The 17,731-nt window shown below is 41.5% G+C and overlaps 1 protein-coding gene across 2 annotated transcripts in view; it reads right to left on the reverse strand.

Annotated features, from left to right (window-relative positions):
• GALNT2 (polypeptide N-acetylgalactosaminyltransferase 2) overlaps positions 1 to 17,731 on the reverse strand; it is a 156,768-nt gene that overhangs the window by 53,457 nt on the left and 85,580 nt on the right. For both annotated transcript variants that reach the window (XM_084623353.1, XM_084623354.1), the window contains exon 3: positions 12,790 to 12,943. In XM_084623353.1, the coding sequence (XP_084479479.1) occupies positions 12,790 to 12,943 (154 nt within the window). The remainder of the gene's footprint in view (positions 1 to 12,789; positions 12,944 to 17,731) is intronic.

The raw sequence follows: 17,731 nt of genomic DNA on the forward strand, positions 1-17,731 counted from the left end.
TCCAAATATAAATAGCTAAGTAAACCTCTTAAACATGAGTGTTTAAAGGGCTGCACTCTGATTGTTTGAGACTGGTGCTCAATTTCATGCTCAATCCCCAACTTTCAACATCCAATTCCATGTACAGGTCTCCTAGGTGGCTGGCACTGTACTGACCTTGCTCACAAATACAATATTCTATGTAATTCTAAAAATCTATATTTTAGGATTCTAAAATTCAGAATTTGAAAAACAAGAGTAGCTGTGAAATGATATTTGTGCAAACACACACATAACATAATCCTTCTAAACAGTAATAATGGTAGGGTAGTCCATCTAACAACTAACTTTTCATCATCTCTAATGAGTGCAGAGTTTAATCTAGAAAAGACAAAATCCCAAAATGCTTAATCCCCCACAGGACCTATGAGAAATTAAGCTGCTTAAAAATCTCATTGGCAATACCTTTGAAAAATACTATCAATTATTGCATGTGTTCCCTTCCAAAGTTAACAGAGCAGGAGAAAGCTGCACTTTAGAAGAGATCCTATGGTATGCATCTCAAAAAGTCTGGGGAATTAAAAAAATGATCCTTGTCCACATATAATGATGTACACTAGTCTATCTTAGTGACTTCATTTCCTTTGATGTCCTTTTAATTACTATTAGAAGCTGAGTGTTTTAAAGTAGTGGTTCTCAACCTTTCCAGACTACTGTACCCCTTTCAGGAGTCTGATTTATCTTGCATATCCCAAGTTTCGCCTCACTTAAACTACTTGTTTACAAAACCAGACATACAAATACAAAAGGGTCACAAGCAAACTATTACTGAAAAATTGCTGACTCATTTTTACCATATAATTATGAAATAAATCAATTGGAATATAAATATTGTACTTACATTTCAGTGTATAGTATATATGGCAGTCTAAACAAGTCATGATCTGTATATTTTCGTTTTTACTGACTTGGCTAGAGCTTTTTTTGTAGCCTCTCGTAAAACTAGGCAAATATCTAGATGAGTTGATGTACCTCCTGGAAGACCTCCGCTTACCCCTGGTTGAGAACCACTGTTCTAAAGCACACAAACATGTAGGTTCGGGCAGCCATGACTAGCTACACCATCAGCTAAAGCAAGCTCAGCACATCAGACAAAACATTGCTTAGAATATACAATCAAATCCACTTTTAGGTAAGAATCTCATTTTTCTTCTTAAAATGTTAAAAAAAGAATCTGCCTGCATAAAAACATTCTCCACATCTGAGGACATGAGTCAATGATCTATACATAAAACTCGGCAAGTTATAAATATTTATGGAATAGAGAAGCAAGTGGCAGTGGCTAGAGCTGTGAAAGCTTCTGCCTTTCCTGCTTATAAAAGGCCCCATCTACACTACATAATTTTAGTGTTAACAACTCCAAATCCCTAGCACACCGATAGCATGACACATACATATACACACTAGTGCTTGCAATGGTACCCAAATATTCACAGAACAGTTGTGATTACACGTCAAGGCTATGCCCATCAAGGCTTGAAGGTCTACGCTGCCGCTGGGAACAAGCCATCCAGCCAGGCAGACAGATTTGCATTAGAGGGGCTTCAGGTAGCACAATTAAAATAGCAGCATGGATGCTGCTGCATCCTCAATGGCTCAGGCTGGTCACCTGAGCTCAAATCCAGGAGGTTGGGCGGGTCCAACTCAGGTATTTACCCCAAGCCTTCACTGGTGCAGCAATGTCCATTGCTATTTTTAGTGTGCACTAGCACAAGTCTGTCTGCCCAGGCTGGGAGGCTTGCTCCCAGCTGTAGATATGCTCTAATTGAGCTGTTATCCATCAAGATTTGCAGAGCCAGGTTTGGCTTCGTGACTCAATCTATTGGTGTTCATGGTCTGTAGAGTGACAGTGAAGTTGGATACCACATTAATGTCCATTGTGAGGTGAGAATACCATGCCCCTTTGTCCACTGCAGAGAAGTGGAGCATTACTAAAAAGGTATAACGCATGTTTTCACCCCCATCTAAACATCCACGCAGGATCCAGCCACAGCGATACACCAATGCTTGGATCACCAGGAAGTTGCAGCCTTCTCTGTTAAGGTATTGACTTAATGGAGTAAGCCCAGAATGGGCACCTGGATATTGTCTATAGCACCAGCACAGTTCAAAAAGTCCAACACTTCTTTGTCTATAGCACAGCACTTTTGAAAGCCAGGCTACCAATTTAAGTGCCCAATTTTTACACGTGTGTTTGACCATGGGGGGGGGCAGTTCTCTTATTAAAATCCTATGTACATTTATATGCAAATTACACACAACTCTGGCTCTCAGCAGGTTGCCAGTGGGATTCGAGCATTACAAAAATTGTGTACCACTGCCCTAAACACTGTGAATGGTTGTACCAGTAGAGGCTCACAACACAGTCCCTTAAAGGTTCTGTATGCTGAAAATTAAATCTGCTGTCATGCATTTTATTTTTTGGCCCAAAGCAACTCAAATGGATTAGATATCCTAACATTACAACTAGTATTCCCAAAAAACAGCATTAACCTGCTTTTCTTTAGGATAAACTTATCTCACTTTAATGACCTTGAGTCTGTTCTATTTGCCAGTGAATCATGAAGTTAACATTCATAAAATGTAGTAGGATTTGAAAATGTGACATTTAACTTCATTTAGTTGTTGCACTTTTGCAAATGAGGAAATTTGAACTAGAATGCATCTTATGAAATGTCAAGTTATTTGATGCAGGGAAGCTTCTCGCCTTGAAAAGGGTAAGCTTGGGAATAAATTCACTCCTATTTTGAGGGAGAATCCAAGGCTCCAAATTTGATCTGAAAGAATTTGCCTCTTGTATATTTTAAATGTGACCTATTTATATTTCTCATTCTATATTCAAAAAGTACTGCAATTTTTGGAAGGATATTCTTTTCTTCATGCATAAAGTGTTTGAATTCCTGCTTTAAGTGCAAAACTCAACTCAGCCTTAACATGGAACCACAAACTGTTTGCAAAATAGGATGATACTGCAGTTGTGTTCAAGATGCACATCCTGCCACTCCACTGTCAGGAATTTTGTAAAAAGTTTTTTTTTTTGTTGGACTTCCCTTAAAAATAAATAAAATAATAAATCTGATCAACAGCCAATTTTCCAACCATCTTTAACTAATACTAGAGCTGTGCTGGATAATCAATTCTTTATAAACCTATTTGGGCACAGTAAAGTGCTATAAATTAAAAGTGTCACGTCACTTCAAAGACTACTAAAAAGGATGCCATCAGAAGCATGGCAAGGCAGAGACCTTTTTTGAAGATTTTAAAACTTTGTTAAAATTGAAGCTACAAGCTGAAATTTAAAAGCTGCCTGTGTCATGTTAGTGCTCAGCATTGTTACCACAGTAACTTCAACTGTACAGAGGCATCCACCATGATAACAACAGTTACTGCTACTGTGAGGGGCCATCAAAGCCTACTGTTATATGAGCATACCTGATATCATGGAGATAGTTAAAAAAAACAAAAACAAAAAAACGGATTCTCTCAGTGTTGCCTTCCATTTGTCCCAGGCTGCTCCTATCTGTCTAAACTCTCTCCCTCTCCCCACCTCAAATCTAATTTCACTTTTATGACTAAAGAAAATACCTTTTGGAAACTTGTTTAATTCCTCTAAACACCCTCAGAATTTAAAGAAAAGATGAAAATTCTGTGCTGGTAAAATGCCTTGCTATTTAAATAAATGTCAAATAGAAGTTAATATATCTACAAGCTTAACTCGTAAAAGCAGTTTAAGGATTCCATATTTAAAAAAAAAAATGTAGGAAGTAAAGAATGAGAAATCCTCATATGAATTCCCCCCCCTCCTTTTTTTTAGAAAAGAATTAGCAACTTATTCAGAGAAAATATACTACTTCCACCCAAATCACCTGCAATTTAGCTGGAGCCAACATGACGCTCAGTGACACAAACTCAGATCTTAAAAGCATTTCTCTGTGTCTGTCACTCTATCAAATATTTCAAATCACTTTTCTGTTTCCAGGCTGATGGCATGATTATCTTTGCCCAAGTTAAAAGCAACAGACTCACTTCAATTTTGACATATGGTGGAAACTGGACAGAGCAGTCAGTGGATGCCATTTTGAGAACTACTCTAAAAAACTAAAATTTACAGAGGGACTGTCAATTTTTGTTCTAATGCAAGCTCCATGTGATAAGCATAAAACAGAAGCAGCCCTTTCCCAGGAGCATCTTCCTTGTTGGCTTCCTATTCCCTGGACCCTTCTAACTCTCCCCAGAGTAGGCTGTCCTTATAGGATGATTTAGTGAAAAGTGATCAAACAGACCTATACATCCTACATACAGTCAACATATGGAGTTCAACAGCATAGGAAACCATTGTGGGAAACTCTTTCAATCCACCTCAACAAAAACTAGCTGTTATAGAGCTTTTCAATCAGTAGATCTCAAAACACTCCACAAAGGAAAGTATCATCTCCATTTTGCAGATGGAGAAACTAAGCATAACGAAGTATATCATACATCTACTCTAGCCAAGTCCAAAGGATATCAGCTATCACAATTCAACACAAAAGGAGGAACTCTCCAAGATGCACATTACCCAGTAAGATCATTAAAATTATAACAAGATGGGGGCTGAGGTTTTATTTTTTAAAATGAAAGTGCTGTGTTGAAACAGATGTAGGATTAGATTTCTCATGCATTAAAGTTTACCTCAAAAAGGCAAATAAAAGGCCATCTCTTTACAACTTCTCAGTACACTGTAGGCAAGTTTCTCCACTTTACTGAGCTCTGGTCTACACTACAAATTTATGTTGCTATAACTGCATCGCTCTGGTGTGCGGAAATCCGCACCCCTCAGCAACGCAGTTATACCAACCTAACTCCTAGTGTAGATAGTGCTATGTCGATGGGAGGGCGTCTCCTATTGACATAACAACCACTTCTCAGGGAGGTGGAGTACCTGCACTGATGGGAGAAACTCTCCTGTCAGCATAGGTAGCGTCTTCACTAAGCCAATGCAGCTACATTGCTGAGAGTGTAGACAAGCCCTCAATACTTTCCTGGCAGCAACGGAATTCTTCCTGCTTTCCAGAATGATTAACGTTACATATACAAGATCTTCTTCTAATCAGCGTGCCTATCACAAGTGTGAGGAAATTCCAGGTTGCTATACAATTTGTAGTTACAAATTGTTAAAGAAAACAAAGGTGATGCCAATACCTTCCCCATCCCCCTCTCTTCTGCCTCTCCTAGCTACTCCCATCTTTAAAGCACTGCCATGTTTAACTAACCTAACTACTTCATTTCTGTATTTTATCTAACCTACTTATGATTGACTCCATTAATTTTAATATTTTTGGCACTAAGTATATTTATTCAAGAGCTACAAGCAAGCCACTCGTTTCACTTTGTTTTCCTCAAGTTATTGAAGAGCTCCACATTGTGAATGACTAATGATTTAATCTTGATTAAATAGGTTGCACCAACCTTGCTTACACTGTATTTAAAGCAAAAAAGTCTTCAGAAATCAAGGAAGCAGTCTGCAAGCTTTTATTCTGAAATGAAATAACTTTACCTTCATACTTTTTTTTTTTCCACACAGATGTGTTTGATAGAGTGTTTTGAACACTTGATAAAAACAGTTTTTAAAATCTAAATTTAAACACCACCCCTTTAAAAATCCACTGAATGCACAACCCTGGGGGAAAAAGTGCTCTTATTGATTATTTCTTCCTTTAAAAGGCAGTAAGTTTGAGGGCCCCTTTTTCTCAAGGCTGTTTAATTATGGTACATAGAAAGTGTATTAGATCAATTGTTAACATGCAAACTTCCTTTTGCATTTCACTTTACTTTCAAGGAGAAGTTCCTGCCACAGATTTCTAAAAAAGGCTTTATTGTATTATTGAAGAGATGTGCTTAGTTGTACTGAGAAGAAAGTAACTTACTTGTGCTTTTCATGATCTTTGACACCCCAAATGCAGACAGAAGCATCAGATTTTAGGCTTCACTCAAGAATTAAGAGTCCATTAGCTCCTGTACCAGCATGGCAGTCCTTCTCTTGGCCCTCCCTCTCAGCAGGTGTTTGTATGCTGCAGGGAACGGCCGATGTATTCCTGACGGCTCACTGGTGGATGCAACAGTATGGGTTGAGAGGCCTCAGGCTCAACAGAACTCAGGGAGTAAACCTATCAGCATTAAAGAAGGGGAGAAGGCTTGGGCTGAAATTTGTTATTGGGGCAGAGAACGACTCTTACTAGGTGCACCTAACACAATGGAACTATGATTTCAATTGGGGTCTCAAAGTGCTACTGAAATGCAATTATTTGTTTCTTTGCAAATAAAGCCAATCACCACAAAGGGGATGAGCTTTGGCCCTATACAGTGTGTGGGCTGTGTTTTGAAGTGTGGGAAAATCACCTGTTCACAGGCCACCTATGAATCCTTTAATTCCCTTCCTGTCTCCAGTATTTTTGGCAAAACAAGTGAGTAGGGAAGGAAGAGGGAGCACTTTGGAAGACAACCAAAAAGATTGTAGGTTTATTTTCATCTGGCTTCTATTCCATTCAGATGCAGATTTCAGTTAAGCAGTCTTGTGGGGAATGGATAAGGAGTGCAATGCCCACAGTTGAGTGCTCTTATGTGCAGCTTGGAAAAGCGTGGTTGTTCAGAACACATCAACCTGTTCTGGTTAGTGAGCCCATCTATACACTCATAGTCTAAGACATCTCACACCCCTACTAGAATGCATTTCCACTGAATTTACAAGCAAGTCAGGCACTCTCCATTTCCTTTCTGCTTTTTAAACAAGGCACCAAAGTCTCAGATTTCCTTACAGCTACAGCAGAACATAGAGTCAGTTCCATTTTTGGCTCAGAAAATGTGATGACAGAAGTTGGAGTTTAATATCAGGCCTATCCTTTTTCAGGAGGACTGCTTCTGAGCGGACTGCTGAACAGCACTGGGGTTGTGTATGAAGGTTACACAATTACCCTTCTCTTGTTCAATGAGAATACAAAATGGATGGATTAAGCTGAAATTTATTGTGAGGACCATCAAATCTCTCAATGAAGGTTCTGGGACATTTACTTTTCCATTTGGGGACTGTTAAGTGCTAAAAGTGGATCCATTAGCACAGGGGTTCTCTACATTTTTCTTTCTGAGCTCTCCCTCCCCGGCCCCCATGCTATACAAATTCTATAACCCAGAGGGGGCGTGGGGGTCAGGGCTTTAGCCCTGCAGGGCATTGGGGGTGGGGCACAACTCAGGGCTTCAGATGCCAGATGGGTGGGAGAGGGGCCTCAGGTTTCCTGCCCCAAAGGATACTGGGGGGACCTTGGGGCTCCCAGCTTTAACCCCACGGGTCGGCTCGGGACTCACGGACCCCCAGTTGAGAACCACTGTATTAGCACTATGCCAATGTTCTCAATTGTACAGAAACAGCATGAGATACTGAGATGAAATTGGCATGCCTAAATACCAAAATAGTAGTCTACAGTCAGCACTAGAGCAGATGGATTCCAAAAACCAAAAAAGTGTGGGTGGGAACAAACTAACCGAGATGAGAGCGAGAAGAGCCACTAGTACTAAGCCAAGACACTCTAAGCTCTTGAAGGTGATAACAGAACACAAAAGAATAGACCCAAGAGTAAGACGTTGGCTACACTACAAAATTAAGTCAACCTAAGTTAGGCTATGTCTACATAAGAGACCTTACAGAGGCACAGCTATACCACTGCAGCTGCACCGCTGTAATGTCTCCTGTGTAGCAGCTCTATGCCAACAGGAGAGAGAGCTCTCCCGTTGGCATAATTAAACCACCTTCAATGAGCGGCTGTAGGTATATCGGCAGGAGAGCATCTCCCACTGACATAGTGCTATCCACACCAGCACTTCTGTTGGTGTAACTTATGTCGCTCTGGGGGTGTGTGTGTGTGTGGTTTTTTTCCACACCCCTGAGCGACATAAACTTTACTGACAGAAGTGCTAACAGACATAGCCGAAGGTCGACGTACAGCCACTGCTGCTCATGGCCACACTACACCCTCTCTGTTGGTGGTGCACGTCCTCACTGGGAGCATCTCCACAGACTTAACTGTGTGGGGCATTTTGGGGCACCCCCCTCCCAGGGCCCACAGTCTGAGCTATACGCCCCCGCCCCCCCCACCCTGGGGCTCACAGCTGTCAGCCCCATCACCAGGCCGCTCCAGCTGGGACCCCTGGGGTGGGTGGGCTCCGGCTATAAGCCCCACGCAGGGCTGGCAGCCAACAGATGATTTAAAGTATAACGCAGTGTCTACACAGACACTGTGCCGCCCTATCTACATCAACCTAAGCACTACCCTCTCGTGGTGGGAGAGTTATTAGGTGGGTGGAGTGGGCAACTTACGCTGGCAGAAGCAACATTGCAGTGTAGACGCTTACATAGTTAGGTTGACACAGGAGCGTGCAAAGGAATTTAAATTTCACTGCTTTTGGAGGGGCAGGTTTTGTGCTGCCGCCACAGCACCGGGGCTGGAGGAGTTCTGTGCCTCTGCCAATTAATTCGGGGGGAGGGGGGGGCATGTCCCAACTTGTCCCCCTTGTGCATGCCCCAGGTCGACATAAGGCAGCCTATGTCAATCCAACTCTAGTGTAGACCAAGCCTAAGTCACAAGACCATCAATAGGTCAGCAGCTGTAAAGCAACCACATGTCATCTATCTTATAAGCCAATGGACTGACAGGAGTTTGGCAAAGGGCTAGACACCGCAAGAGAGCTACTTCTGTTTTCGGCAATTATTCTGCCTAATAGTCTCCAAAAGGACTATTTTTGTTGCCTCCTTTTTTAATAGGTGGAGCTCAATTCCATTACACTTCTCAGCTACCCCAAAAAGCTGTATTATTAGTGGAAAGCACAGATGTATTAAAAACATCATTTTTTCAAAGACAAATCTAATTCAAGTATTGGGATAGGTGGCCACTATAACAGACTTTATTAGAAAAAACTGACGCAAACACAGATTTATGCCAATGGTTCTCAAACTTTTGTACTGGTGACCCCTTTTATATAGCAAGCCGCTGTGTGCAACCATCTTTTTAAATTAAAAAGACTTCTTTACATATTTAACACCATTATAAATGCTGGAGGCAAAGTTGGGTTTGGGGTGGAGGCTGACAGCTCATGACCACCCATGTAATAACTTCACAACCCCCGAGGGGTCCTGACCCCAATTTTGAGAACCCCTGATTTATGCCATGTGAACTCAAAAGGCATTCTGAAAATGGAACACAATTTAATTAAGGACACACAATATAACTATACCTGTAGAAAGTAAAAGGATAAATCTATTTTTTCTGTAGTTATAGGGGTAACAAAGTAAGTTAATTCTCAAATTTATATGTTCATTCTAATAATCCATGATCACAAACAGCTGAGGACACCCTCTGATCCAAACATTTCTTTTGGCACATTCTGAAAGAAACCACAGAACATTAAGAGAAGAAGTACTTGTGGCACCTTAGAGACTAACAAATTGTTAGTCTTTAAGGTGCCACAAGTACTCCTTTCCTTTTTGCAGATACAGACTAACACGGCTGCTACTCTGAAACAGAACATATAAATATTTATAAGACTATGTGCAGCCTGAAGTAAGGAAAAGACAAAACAATTCACAATTGTAACCATCCTTTCTTATCACCCAGTCCTCAAGGAGGGAAGGGGGAAAAAAAAGACTTGTTTTTCAGTTTTGGTTGGGCTCCTGTAAGTTTAGCCTCTTCAATCTATCAGCCAATTGGATTTCATTATTCCATTTACTAAATGTGTTCTAGGTATGCCCCAGACACCAGTGTGGGTTCTCCAGCATTCTTTCCTGGCCATTTAACAGCACTGAGGGGGGAGAAGGGCTGGATCAGAAAGGCTGAGTACCTGACTCATTCGTCATTCTAGAATTCTGTGTTAAATGCCAACTCCTCCCTTTAAAGAAATCAATCCCTTTTTCTGTTCTTTCACTTTTTAGAATAATCACTCTTGATGTCCAGGGGAGCATAGGTGGTTGCTAAATTAGGGTCATAATGTGCCACTCACTGAAATGCCAGGTCAGTTACTGTCCAGAATGTTGTAATTACCAAGAACAGCTGGTAATGAGAACTCACTAGTTACTCACATAACCTCTTCCTATAAACTGAACTCCAGAAGAAAAAAAAATAGTGACGACAAAGCAATCTTCATGCTAAAGTGCTCTTTACTTCACAGAAACTAAACAGCTTTTCCATCATCGAGCACGAATACCATTCACTACCAATAGCATGACTTAATGCTGCTCAGCTTCACATGAAACAAAAAGACAAATCCCGAGCTTATGTGATTTGATCACACAAATATGTTCATCTGATAAATCAGTATCCCACACAGCAACTCTTCATTTCACTACACCAAGATAGTTTTATGGAAATATTAAGTGTAAACACCAACACTGAAGCAAGTTTATGTATGACAAGGGACTCTGGGAGCCACTTTCAATTTTGAGTGTAATTTACAGCCTTACACTTGGAGGTCTACGCACACCATTTTGAAATACATACAGTGGTGCTGGAACCCTTATAACAGTGGGGGCACTGAAATCCAGCCCCTTACTCCTATCCGCAACCCCCTCAGCTGCAGCCGGGAGCAATGCCGTGTCTCGGGGGGGGGGAGGGGGGGAGACAACCCCAAACAGGGGTAAGAGGGAAAGGCTGGGGGTGGGCACAGGGCCAGGAGCAGAGCCCCAAGCATGAGCCCACAGACGAGACGCCACATGCAGAGTCAGAAGTGGAGCCCCGGGAGTGAGGCTAGCGGCTGGGACCCCAGGAGCGGGGGGCTGGGTGCAGGGCCCCAGGCATAGGGCCAGTGAGTGAAGCTACTGCCCCAAGAGCAGAGCCCCAGGCTCTGGGTACAGGGCCAGCAGCCAGGACCAGAGCCAGGGGTACAGGGCCAGAGGCTTGGACTCGAACCCCAGATGCAGGGCTGGGAAGCAGAGTCCCGGGCTTGGGGCCACAGGCTGGAAGTGGGGCCCTGGCCCGGAGCCCTGGGCGTGGGGCCAGCAGCCAGGCAACAGGGCTGGTGGCCAGGACCCAAGGACCCAAGCCAGGACCCAAGCCAGTGGCCCCACGTAAAACCTGGGGGTGCTGGAGCACTCCCCGCACTCCTAGTTTCCACACCTACGTATACATATTAAAAATAAGGTTTCTTTGTCTACAATACTATATAACTAGCTAATCTTTAACAGCTGAAGAATCATATCCTTATCCAGTGACTCTGCAATAAGACAAAATATAATACTGGGTTTTGTAGTATCATGAATAATGCAAACCTTGATAAGTCATCCAGTGGGTAACAAGTCAGAAGATTTAGCCTACGTGTCCTCAGTGCTCAAGGTTCACACAAGGTTAAAATGGGCAAGAGGGAAATGCTCGAAGTCTCGTAGACATTCCAAAAGTATAGTTTTAATGCTCAAAAAAGCTAAAGACGACACATATTTCTCCCCCCACCCCCACAATCTACATTGCAATCCATTGTCAAGAGCGTGGTCAGCAAAGAGTCTCCCTAAACTGATAATGAAAGTGGTTTTCTCCCATCTAAACTGTTAGTTAAGCCATTTTCAGTATCAGTTCAGAGGGAACCTGACTACCACTATCAGCAATGGATCACAGTTTCTTTGAATAGTCTCTATCACGTCTAGAGACACACAGGACTGGTTTAGGTTTAAAATTTAGGTCAACATAGCTACAGCCATCAAGGATATGAAAAAAAAAATCCATACCCAACTGACATAGCTACACCAACTTAACCCCCAGTGTAGATGCAGCTACATAGATAGAGAACTGCTTCCGTCAACCTAGCTACCATCGCTTTAAGTGGTGACATTTCTACAGTGACAGAAAAACCCCTTCCATTGCTGTTAGTGCGTCTACACACCATGGGGTTATGCCGGCATAGCTATGGTGCTGTAGCTACGCCAGTATTGTCTCCGTAGTGTATGCACACCCACAGACTTCAAAGTTAACACCCCACTGACATAAATTGAGGTAGTTCACACCTCTTGGGGCAAACAAGTGTGCCCTCTTCCTTATACTAACTCATGTGCAGGTGAGCTGCTCACTACATGTGCACTCACGACATGTCATGGAGCTCTCTTATATTCCTGTACACTGATACCCAGTCGTCCCACTGCTTTGTGAATCCACTGAATGTTCACCCGGTGTATTTTGGGGCACAAGCAGTGTGGAAGCTACCATAGCCTGAGGCTGGAGCAAGAGTAGGTATACACGTGTGGATTCTATCAACCCCCAGACCTGAAGGAATTCCATGAGGCACAGCCCAGCTACTCAGGACGGGATTTGAGCTTCAGACAGTTCATGACTCTTCCTGAACCATCACAGGCAACCTGCAACAGAAGGGCTACAGTTTTTGGCATTTTGCTTATTCTGCCTGGGATCCAGTAATAGCAAAGCACTAGACACACACACACACACTACAGAACGGCCACCAGGTCTTTGTCAACACTAGCAAAAACAAGACATGTAATTCACCACCAGTTCAACTGGTGATAAGAAAAGTAGAAACTGTACAGTAGACAAAGTGCAGGCAAGCTTAAACATTTTTTATCATGTTTAAAGCCAAGTCGTAGCATCAGTCCAGGTGCTTGGGCCAGGAAATTCTCATTTTTGGCAGTTTAGACACAACCGTGCAGGGTATAGAAGAGACCTATGCAACTCAAGAGCCATAAATTAAGAGTAACTGATTAACTCAACAACTGCTGAGTTTGGCACTTACTGATCATGCCTGGTATCGGGTATGTTTCTGTCCATTTGCAGTTTGTCACTTTCTACTTGATTGAACTTATTACGAGCGTATGGGTCTTGACCAGATCGGACCATAGTGACACCAACATAACTGTCTTGATCAAAATCTTGCCATCGAACTTTTCCTAAAAAGGAAGAAACCCAAAGTTAAATATTTGCATCACAGATCTGAAGCATTTAAGCTCTAGTTTTCAAATGTCTGAAATCAAAGTTTTCACTTTTACCGGATCAAAGTGCTTTAAAATAAATGAAGCTTTAACACTTCAATGAGGCAGGCAATACACTTCTTTTATATCTGGGTTACACTAATGCACAAAGTTATTTGCTCGGAGTCACACAATTGACTAGTGCAAAGTTTCAGTAGGAAATGAATTAATGGTATTCCGACTCCTAGTCCTGCTGCTACTGTAATCACTAGACCATGCTGCTTTCCTCAGTTACAGGTTTTAACCTCAGGAACCATATGTTCCACTTTAAAAGGGCATTTCCACATCAGGCAGCTGATCATTCAAGCACAGATTTACACCCCAAGACAGACACTTAATTTTTCCAGTTTAGATTTCAATTAACTTCACTAAACCAAACCTCTATGGTTTAATTTAGCCAGTCTCATATTTAAAAAATAATGATTTGTATCTCCATGCTCTAAAGGTTTGTTCTTCATAAACTTGGTTAAAAGTAAATTTTATAAGTTATTTTGTAAGACATAAATGCTACCAATAGTTAGGACACTTGACCACTTTCTGATATGAAATACATGAACTAGTTGGAACACTTTGTAGCTTTTAGGTTTTGTCATGAGCAGGTTAACTCTTTACTAAGGAGCACACTATGCGATCCCTGGTAATACAGTACTGGCATGCTTATGGAGATGTATGCTTTATCCGAAGCCTGCTTCTTCTAACATTGCAGTAAGGAATTAAGATAAAGCAATGTTCTCTTCTGAGAGGATGAACACTTTCATAAAATTACTGATCTTGTGATATACACCAGAAGCTTGGTTTGCATCTAGAAAACAAATGGTAAATTCTCTGTTCTTAATTTTTATTTTAAAATAAATTAACCTTCCTTATATGGCCACTGACAGCCAACCTATTGCAATGGTACAGGATTTATGCTTTCTGACTCAAAACCACTTGAGCACAAATAGTGTTACCCCTAACAACTAATTGCTATTTTACTGCGAAGTGTTCTTGAAGGCACCATATTAAAGTTGCTGTGTAGCACCAAGCATGCTGCTGACACCAAACAAATGACGACACAAAGCAACACTCTCTTGGGGTCAGTGTGTTTGATAATTAACATGTTCACAAGAAGTTACGCTTCACTGGGAGTTTTTCAAAAGCAACACAGGGAACTGTCATTTCAGAGGTATTTTGGGGAAAGTCCAGTAAGTGGCAGATTGGCAGAGAGTGTGTCATTCTCTTGGAGCACCCCATGGATGCTAAAAAAAGTTTTTAGGCAAATAAAGCATATACCTTAGGATACTTTACCCATAACCTGCTGCTCTGCTTCATGGGTGTACTAGTATAAGGCCTGGTCTACACTGGGGGGGAGTGGGGGAGAAGGGGGGAAGAGGGAAGAAATCCATCTAAGCTATGCAACTTCAGCTACGAGAACAGCATAGCTGAAGTCGACGTATCCTAGATAGACTTAGAATCACTTACTTTGCGTCCTCGTGGCGCGAGATCGACGGCCATCGTTCCCCCGTCGACTCTGCTTCCGCCTCTCATCCTGGTCAAGTTCCGGAGTCGACAGCAGAGTGATCTGGGATCGATTTATCACATCTACACTAGACATGATAAATCGATCCCCGATAGATCGATCGCTACCCGCTGACCCAGCGGGTAGTGTAGATGTGGCCTAACAGGCATTCATTAGGGCAGCCAGAGATTGGTCAGACATTTCAAATACACCTTTACTGTTGCCAATTTGCACAGTGTGCAAAGTGAGTTAGGACTGTCTGTTACACAACTAACTGAAGATATAGCCAACCAGAATTCCACTTGGAATTTCTGCTGGAAAATAAGACTGATAACAAAATACTGTGTGTGAGACAAAAATCCATCAAGAATGGAAACAGTTTACTGAAAAGAAAATCACTGAGTAGATTTGAGATTCTCTAGAGTTTGAGCCATCTGAGGAGCTGATGAATGAAGTTAGCTCTGACCAAGCCTGCGGTGGTGGTGTTTGGAGTTCAAATACTGACAGTTTACCTGAACAGCAAGTACTAGTGAAAAGCAGAGGAGCCATGGGAAGTAAATATTTTAAGACAGTCTAGTCACAGAGAAAGAACATAGATTCCTATATTTTGAATTACAGGTTTAAGAGCTATTCAATTAGTTCAGATTGAACACCTCCTACAAATGAATTTACCTCCCAAAAGATGCTGAAGAAAATATGCAGAAAAGCCAGAACCAGAGAGACCAAAATGTAACAGACTGAAAAACATTTATTTAGCACCTGTGAAGCGAGCAAGAGGGGAGACTACAGCACTATGGGTAGAAAAACAGATTTTCAGCTTCCAATTAGTGAAAATGCAACAGAGGGAACACTTTGTAGCTGTCAAAGCCCAACCTTAAGAGTGGTAAAAAGAAACTTCTATGAGTCTTCCAAAATTTCTCTCAGGACATTTTCAGGGATCTACCCTTTGAAGTCAGTTCTACACTTGAGAATTCTGACATTGCAAACACTTGCAACATCTTCACACAACAGTTTGCAATAATGCACAATTGCTCCTATTTGAAACAAGGCTTATCACTTCTCCTGCCCCAAGTCACTCAGCACTTTTGCAGAGACAGCATATACCATTAGTGCTAATGCTGCAGCTCTACCATGGGAGCTGATTTTCCTAGCAGTGTTCTACAATACCCCTGCAAGCACTCCAGTAAACAATATGTGCAATATCACTGTGAGAGATATGGCAAACAGGTATATCTCGAGACCTCTGTATCTAACATTAGGAATGTTATCTGTATATTTGAGTGAGCCCTTGAAAGCATGAAAAAAGTCAGAGACTATTATATTGAGATAGACCAGGCTCTATGGGCACGCATGATACAGAGATCTGTGAATGTTCTAAGTATTTGTCTGTTCCTGGCTCACCAGGTGGTTTCCCTGTGGAATCATGATGGATGATCAACGCAAAATCCCAAGGCTGGTTATGCAGATACCCAGTGTTTGATGCCTGACCACCTGGGGAAAGGGACAGTGACTGGTTGTACATGTTTCAGGAGACTTTGAAACTAAAAACAGGAGGGTTTGGATATAAAAACAGAGTTTGAACTGACATAAGGGGCTTCTTGGGCTACAAATGGACATGACCAGATAACCAAGAGAGGCAAAGCCTGACTGAAAGATCTGAAAGACTTTGGAACTTATCAGGGATTCCAATTCCTGTAAGAACTGATGGCAGGGGTGGGGGCTTCTGGTGAACTTAACAGGCATTTAATCCTCTTATTGTTTTACATGTTTTCAAGGTTTTTTTATCCTAAAATAAATGTACTCTGCTCTGAAAGAGCTGTTTGACTACTTGGAACTACTGGCATACACTGGTCAAAGCCCTGGAAGAGAAAGCAACAAGCAGGTGTTGGACTCAGACTTGTGGAGATAAACAAGGGGGCTGCAAGTCTAAACCCCCTGGGTTAAGAGGGAGAGGGATATGTGTCCCTGCTCAGAGAATGGTGATGGCTAGAGGCCTGAGAGGGGATTCCTTGAGCAGACCACAGAGGTCAAAGATTTAGTTAGCCCAAAACTGTGACAATCACATATACACCTGATGATTCATATTGAACTACAGTAACTTCAAATATGCATCAAATAATAGTTTTCCATTTTATAAAGTGCAATGCATTCAATCCTAAAGCTTTTCTGGATTAAAAAATAAAGGCTATTTTAATGTAATACGGACATTTAATTTTACAAAATACATACTACTGTATACATTAAAAATGTTAATGCATATGAATCACTTTTTAAAATAGTTACAGCACCTCTTCAATAGTGAAATGGTATTCCCACCAACCCCTGCTTCAGGGACTTGCACTGACAACTGTGGAATGCGTACCTACAATGCTCTGGTACAGCAGCAGTTGGAGGGACCAATGCAAGTGTTCTCATAAGACAGGTTTACATCAGCTAGAATTGCTCATGTGGCATTGCATGGTTATAAACTACAACAGTTCAAGTGAACTACTGTAAATTGTAAGTGTGCAAAGGGAAATTAAAATGTGGCTCAGCAAAAACAAGGATATTGTCTCTGAAGCTGTAAAGAGGGTAGTGTTTGACAATTTACTAATAATTAAGTTTTAAGATTAAAGGCTCGATTAATCAGCCTTTTCCAGCAACTGATCATGTATTTTTATATGTTATCTGCTTTGTTTCCCAGTATACACGCACTACTGGGGAAGGTTTCAGAGTAACAGCCGTGTTAGTCTGTATTCGCAAAAAGGAAAGTACTTGTGGCACCTTAGAGACTAACCAATTTATTTGAGCATGAGCTTTCGTGAGCTACAGCATCCGATGAAGTGAGCTGTAGCTCACGAAAGCTTATGCTCAAATAAATTGGTTAGTCTTTAAGGTGCCACAAGTCCCCCTTTTCTTTTTACTACTGGGGAACTCATTTTTCAGAGCTACTGGTGAGCATTTATTGGCGGCTTGGAGAGTGGGGTCTGTTTCCAACTGTCAAATTGCATTAAAAGACAGGTACAAATACATTAAATATTTAGCTTATATTTTACCTGATGCGATATTGATAGAACATGTTTCCTAAACTTTGTAGAGTATGTGCTATACAGTGTAGTTTTGATTTAGCTTATTAGACACTCACTGTTAAACTAAAAATAAAATTTTCCCCAAAAATTGTGGTTCTGATTCATATAGGATATCAGATTAAGTTTCAGGACAGGAAGTTA

The sequence above is a fragment of the Lepidochelys olivacea genome (genome assembly GCF_965140295.1).
Source record: "Lepidochelys olivacea isolate rLepOli2 genome assembly, chromosome: 3".
Classification (NCBI taxonomy): domain Eukaryota; kingdom Metazoa; phylum Chordata; order Testudines; family Cheloniidae; genus Lepidochelys; species Lepidochelys olivacea.